The sequence below is a fragment of the Sinocyclocheilus grahami genome, unplaced genomic scaffold (genome assembly GCF_001515645.1).
Source record: "Sinocyclocheilus grahami isolate Dianchi unplaced genomic scaffold, SAMN03320097.WGS_v1.1 scaffold1706.1, whole genome shotgun sequence".
Lineage (NCBI taxonomy): Eukaryota > Metazoa > Chordata > Actinopteri > Cypriniformes > Cyprinidae > Sinocyclocheilus > Sinocyclocheilus grahami.
This window is the reverse complement of record NW_015506885.1, coordinates 116,787-124,003: the sequence shown is the minus strand read 5'-3', so window position 1 is coordinate 124,003 and position 7,217 is coordinate 116,787. Positions and strand designations below refer to the sequence as shown.

Here is a 7,217-nt window from a genome sequence, read left to right as displayed (position 1 = left end):
TGCACATTTAGAGTGCGTTCTTTCACTGAAAATATATATATTTCATATAGTTAATATCACGCGAAGAGAGAGGTTTTTTTCTCCAAAAATCAGCATGATTACAAATGTGATATTGATTTTATACAACAGTTCAATAAACAAATTAATATTAAGAGACTTACGTTTTAGACACTAAAGTGCCTGTTTTTGCTCTATTTCGCCTACAAAAATAATTCCAAACAACCACAGCACTGTTTCGCATTTCTAAACAACCATGACGTTTCGTTCCTGAATGAATCAACCGTTTAAATGATTTTTTTAAAATTATTTATGCATTTTTGTAACTGCAGGTTAAATCATTCCATGTCCCTCTGAGCTGCATTAAAAGGCGTGTAAATACATCTAAATGCCACTTCAGATGCAGCTTCTGTGTTTCCTCTGCAGTGCAAAGATACATTTTGTTGATACTGATTTAATTTGCCTGGTAAAAGCCCAAAAGTCTTATTCTAACCAACTGATTAAATGTAAGAATTTGACTCAAAAGATGAGCCACACAGAAAAAAATGGCTTTATAAAGGTAAAAATCTATTTAAACTAATTGAAAAAGATTAGCTACTTTCTATCACTGCTGTGAACTAACCACCACACAGAATATGAAGAATATCAAAAACATTAGGAGTCAGCTGTCCACGGTAGTCCTTAAGATGTCAGCACAATAACACACTCTGCAAAATATCGTCTAATTATTATCGATAAAATTCCAGAAAATATAGAGATATCATTTTTTTGTCAATAACACACACCCCTAGTTTATATATATTTTAATTACAGTGGAAATCAGATACTAAATGTGAACTTGACTGACTGCTTCACTTCCACCTTAAGAGAAAAGCTCTGATTGGGGGATTTAAACTCTTAACATCTTTTAGCCCTAAACATGAAAGCTAGTAGAGGCTAGTGGAAACCAGTTCAATGTAAAAAAAAAAGTGTTTTGAGCAGAAATAACCAGCGGGTCAGTATCGCAACAATTAAATTATGGTAAATTGTGCAGCCCTAATAAAAAGGCTTTTCTTTTCTTTTTTTTTGCACTCCATCTGTATGATCCACATGTGCAGTTGTTAAAACAACGCTGCATTAATTTGGTACACATGCATGCCGAACCAAAAGACCTATACCGAAAATTTTCAGTAAAATTTGTGTACCAATACACCCCTATTAAGTAGGTTAAACAATTGTTTTTATAAAATACAAGTGATGAGTCAATACTATTTTTGTGGTAATCAACTTTATGCCACAAATAATGTAGATTGATCTTAATTTATATTTATCTGGATCTGGGAACTTTCCTTCAAAGTTCTTGTAAGATAAAATGTTTAGAGTAAGTGTAATCCCTATTTCATTTTCAGCAAACGTGAAGAGGAGAAGAAGAGAGGGGTTCTTACAAATCCTGTTAAAATGAAAGAAATCCAAAAGATGGTGAGTAGCGTACATTGCATGATATTTTGTGGTATGTTTAGTGCTTCACTTCAAAATGTTACCTTCACTTCAAAATTAATTGGTCTTACCTCACAGGAAGTTGCATTAGAAATTTATTTGACAGAAATATAAATTTGCCTAATTGCAATCCAAGGTTAATGATGTTCTTGGAAACTAGTATTTTGCTCTGGTCCACAAAATGAAGGTCAGTTTACTAAATATCATGTTAGACTTTCTGAAACACTTTGTCTCTCAATGAACTTTTCTTTGTAAAGAAATAAATTCTGCCAAAATTTTACTTAAAATCAAATTTTACTTCGAATAATGCATGTTGTTTGTTACCTCAGTTAAAATTCAGGAGTTAAATTGGAATGTAAAAAAAAAAGGCATTCTCGTTTTTTTTTCTCAACATAGTTGCGTCACAATCTTGAAAAGGAAAAGAGGAAACAAAAAAAGAAGAAAAGAGAGGAGAAAGAGAGGAGGAAGGAGAAAAAGCACAGAAAGAGGAGTTCAAGTTGCAATGAGGATGGCACAAAGAATAGGTAAAAAAAATAATTAATTTGCTGGCATAAATCTCACTTTGCTCCTTGTTTGAGAGACAGCGTACCTCATTTAAATAAGTTCTTTAACAACAATCTTGAAAAGGAAAAGAGGAAACAAAAAAAGAAGAAAAGAGAGGAGAAAGAGAGGAGGAAGGAGAAAAAGCACAGAAAGAGGAGTTCAAGTTGCAATGAGGATGGCACAAAGAATAGGTAAAAAAATAATTAATTTGCTGGCATAAATCTCACTTTGCTCCTTGTTTGAGAGACAGCGTACCTCATTTAAATAAGTTCTTTAACCATATGTCTATATGTGTCTGTTTTGCCAACCAGGTCAAAAGAGAAACGATCAGATGTCTCAACCTCTAATAGACATCACAAATCAGGCTATGGACTTCAAGTAATTTTCTCTCTGGCTATCCTGCTGGCATGTTTCTTTTGTATTTTTATTAAACATTTTATTTAATTTTTAATATTAAATAATGTTCCTTTGCATATGGCAGCGCAGAGCTTCTGCATTGCCATAATTAGAGCCCGACCGATATATCATTTAGCCGATATTATCGGCCGATATGAACCTGTCACTGATATAATGTCGAATAGGTCGCCGATATAAAAGAGCATGCGCTTTTTAAACAGCCTTAAATAGCCAACTTCCTGTTGGGCGGAGGCTGTGACATGCCATGTGAAAGTTGTTCGGCTCAATGAGTTCTATATGTGTACTGAGTTTCATATGAATACGTGCAAGTATGTGTGAGCTATACATCAAGTTTTCCGACTGTGTTCCAGGGGGCGCCGTAGAGCCCCTCTACCACGCCTAGGTCCCAGCCTCTGCGGCGTCCTAATGGCCGCAGGTTCCAATGCGTGTGCAAATGTTCAAGAGTTTTTGAGTATGTTAAGGCCCCCAAAAAGCCCCGGAAGGTTGAAAAGAAAAATCCTTAGGGGATCAATAGGGCCCTGCGCCTTTCTGGCTTGGGCCCTAATTATTATTATTAGGCGGCCCACTATAATCCAGCTATTATTATCAAATTACCCCAGTTTTTCATCCAGGACTGTATTTCACACACACACGTGTGCAAATGAGGAGCCTGTAGCCGGTGAAGGAGTCTCCAAACACAGACACATATTGTCTGCTGATATAAGGTATTTCGTTGCACTTTAACAAGTAATCTGCACGGCCTATATATGTGCAATATTTTAACTGAGCCCTCACTAACTGGGTAGGGCTGGGTATCGATTCAGATGTCCCGATTCGATTTCGATACGCAAGCTCTCGATTCGATTCGATTCTCTTTTTTTTTTTTTTTTTTATTTTCAGTGTATATTTTTTTTAAAAAAATCTTTTTGTTCTTAATTTTTCTGGTAATCAGATAAAGGCATAAAACATTAATTTAATTTATCCTAATTAAATGAAAATTAAACCCTTTTATTTTTTGGCAAACAAAGGGCTGCACGACAGAGGTTTACTGTTAAAATTTAAAAGAAAACAGATGTGATTTATTCCTTTAAAAATACAGATTTATTAATATTTATTAGCAGTAGTAGCATTGAGTCTTAAGACTGCTAAATAGTAATATATTCTGACAGTAGAACATTAAACTAAACGTTTATTTTGACGGGTTGCCGTGAAGAACTTGCAGCTGCTGTGTATGTGATATGATGGTAGATTTCTCAAATGAAATGGTAAATGCTAATGAAGTGACTCTCAGAGCAGCTGGAGATGACATTCGTGTTCATATCATATAGTGAGCCGGCAGAAGCTGAAAACACCGCGAGCGTCATCCGCGCTTCAGTATGTATGTAGTAAACAAAAACTACTGCGCCGCACCATCCGCCATTCATTCATTGCGGAAATCATGGCGCCTTATGAGTGATATCAGATGCTTCCGCAGATTTATAGTATTACTGCTGAGCATTGCGAAGTATTTATAGTATTACACCTGAGCATTGCGAATTTCGCATATGGCCATGATAAGCGCTGAATGAATGACAGGATTTCTATTGTAACATCGCGCAAGCAGGGTTTGAAATTAACACCCGCCAAATGTGGGTAAAAATCAGCTGTGTCGGGTAACGCTGTCAAATCACTAGCCAATTTGGCAGGATACTTTTCGATTGTTCTCTAGTACCTGGATTTGTCCAGGGCCGAATTTTAACCCCAGTCCAGCCCTGTACCTGTCACTACGCAACAAATAATGGTGTGGCAGGCGCACTGGTTTCCTTTGCATTGAAGCAATAACGAAAAATAAAAAAATGCCTGAAGACTCGCACCGCGTCTATACCAGATGCGACAAAATACCATAGAACCCATTATAATCTGTGATGCGGCCTACACTGGATGTGGCGCAGCACAGCGCGACAAATCCCCGACAGTAAACTGATGCCTTGTTCTATTTATGACGTAGGCCTACTGTTTGACAAAGTACAAATGATTTGCAATGGTCACTTTGTCGCATCCAGTGTGGACAGCCTCAAGCTGTTGGCTTACCTCCGGCCTATTTTTCATTATTTATTTGTTTACTTCTTTTGGCTAGTAGAAATTATGAGTGGCCAGTAACTTAAAAATTTAGCAGCCAAATTGGCTGGTGAGTGAAAAAGTTCATTTCAAACCCTGCGCGCAAGGTAAATAAGGGTGACATCTAGTGGAGAAGACTAATGATAAGATTCACGTTAATCAGATCCTGTTTTAAATGTGTGCTGGAATAAATATTGGAAAAGATCGACGTCATTTAAAAAAATGATTAATCGGAAAATCTAATTTTTTTTGCCCAGGCCTATATAACTGAGTTTAATGCCACAGTTATGTTAGAACGAATCTCAATCTTGTTTCTGTGGTGGTGCATCGGGCTCATCATGGGGCCGTAGAGCTGTATGACTGATGTATCTGTTTAATTTAAATTTACTCCAAATATATTAACTTACCTGTCTTAAATACTTTATATTTAACGTTTTCGTTTATGTCCAATATTTAGTGTTAAACTGCTGGTCTTTAATCTTTTGATTTTCACCGTTGACTGATTTAGCAGACCTTCCGTGCGTCGATGCGGCAAACTTGTCACAGGATGCGCGGTCCTAATAGCGTTTGACTGTTGTATCCGAATATATATGTGTAAACTAGCTGTTTTAAATATTTTTGTATTTAACATGTTAGTTTATGAGTATGTTTAAAAGTATATTATTTAGATTTGTGGTGCTTCCATAGGCTCCTTCTCTCTCGCGCGCGCAGTTTAAAACACCAAATATTTATGAAATAGCCTATGACAAGTACAGGGAAGTCTCTCTTGCCCCCACCCACCCATGCACGATAATATCGTCTATCGGCGATCTCATGGACTGGCGATATGACGATTTGAAAAATGACCATATCGCCCAACACTACTGTACTATAATATAGCCTACACATAAAGAATATTGACCGATATTTCAGTATCTGTCTTTTTTACTCCCTAATATCGGTATCGGCACCCAAAAAAACCCCATATCGGTTGGGCTCTAGCCATAATCATTCATGCTGACCTCTGTAATGGATGATTAAAGTAGTTACTGGATCTGCATTACTCACTGTTTAACACTGATCTGGTAATTGTTATCAAATATGATTTTGCCATCTTAAATTTGTGTAATTATTGTACCTGATTTATTCCTTAACCGTTTCAGTTACCAGCAAACAGATCTTCAGTATCTAACCACACAGATCACGGTTCAAGAGACAGGAGTCTGTCCCCATTGTCTCATAAAACAGACAGGGACAATCACTCCTTTAGAGTGACAGAGCAGAGACCTAAAACCAAAGCCCCCAGCCCATCAAGACACAGAGACAGCAATCAAAGACAATACACTAATTACAGCAAGTACGATATGTTCACGAGTTGATCAATTAATCTACCACATATAGCAAAGCATGAATGTTTTTTTTTTCTTATCTATATCAATTACTCTGAACATGAGTTTCTTATTTAAAAACTTTGGCATGAATACATTTGATTCATTTGTTTTACTGTAGAAGACATTCAGTTTTGTGAAATGCATAGTACATAGAATGTAACTACATTTCCCCCCTCTCTCAGGCACCTCTCAGCTGAAGAGTTGGAAAAGAAGAGAAAGGAAATGATGGATTTTGCCCATGAAAGAAAAGTGGAAAGGCAAAATAATGTGCAGAGGTACAAGCGACAAGAGGAACAGGAGAAAGTCAGAGACAATGCCAAACAGGACCATCATGCTGGCTTCATACAGTCAGTATTTAAATTACTGAAACCTGAATTGACCTAAAATAAATGTGCACATTGGCAAAGCACTTAGCACTAAGTTCTGCTGGAAATTATGTTCTTGTGTTTGGTCTGCCATAAAATGATTTTGATAATAATAAATTGTTCACTAATTAATTTGTATATCTGTTTACAGTGACATGAAACTAGAGAGTGCTGCCACCTCCTCTCTGGAAGACCGTGTGAAGAGAAACATTCACTCTATTCAGAGGACACCTGCTGCTCTGGAGAAGAACTTCATGAGAAGATGAGACCATAAAGAACATGGAAAGTTTTACCTCTGTCTTTTGTTTTAAGATTTTTTATTTTTAATTAACATCATGATGCCAGATCATGGTTGTAAATAAAATGTACAAATGACACGTGTTCTCCTTATGGGCTTTGTCTTAACCAACTTGCCAACCTGTTCCAGTCATCAGTACTGATATGTCTGTAAACTCTGCACACACACAAAAAAAAAAAGTTCAGGGACTATTTATTCCATTCCAGTTAGTGTGAAACTTGTTCAGTTTGTCTCAGTTTAACATTTTATGTTAAAAGTGGAAAACGTTGGACAAAAATATACATTTGCACACAAACTGATCACCAACCGCAACTTTTAGGCGCCATTTTTATGCTAAGCTTGCTAAGCTGTCACAGAGTAGAACACACAGGATTGTGGGATATCAAAGGCAGCTAAGGATACATCTATGCTGCCTTCAAAAATCCATCAGATGAAGGTATCTCAGGAAACAGGAATTTAAGCTAACACTGGATTCGGACATACCTGATGCCTTCCTACCTTGGAATGCATTCTCCAAAGGCAGCATTTTTCTGCTTTCGGACACAGCAAAAAACTCCAATTGGCCAATAGGGGGGCACTACAGCGATCAAAAACGTCAAAATCATGAAATCATGTTCAATTTCCTCATTATGAACAACTTTGGCTCAAGAAGTACTGTAGGCGCCATTTTTATGC

At 36.9% G+C, this 7,217-nt stretch overlaps 1 protein-coding gene across 2 annotated transcripts in view; it reads left to right on the top strand.

Annotated features, from left to right (window-relative positions):
- Positions 1-6,680, top strand: part of LOC107572154 (pre-mRNA-splicing factor CWC25 homolog) — a 10,872-nt gene extending 4,192 nt beyond the window's left edge. The window contains exons 4-9 of one of the 2 annotated variants that reach the window (XM_016258566.1): positions 1,386-1,455; positions 1,870-1,997; positions 2,328-2,421; positions 5,652-5,845; positions 6,062-6,226; positions 6,396-6,680. In XM_016258566.1, coding sequence (XP_016114052.1) covers positions 1,386-1,455; positions 1,870-1,997; positions 2,328-2,421; positions 5,652-5,845; positions 6,062-6,226; positions 6,396-6,510 — 766 coding nt within the window. In that variant the 3' untranslated portion in view covers positions 6,511-6,680. The remainder of the gene's footprint in view (positions 1-1,385; positions 1,456-1,869; positions 1,998-2,327; positions 2,422-5,651; positions 5,846-6,061; positions 6,227-6,395) is intronic. The other variant, XM_016258567.1, reaches the window with a different exon arrangement.
- The last annotated feature ends 537 nt before the right edge of the window (positions 6,681-7,217 follow it).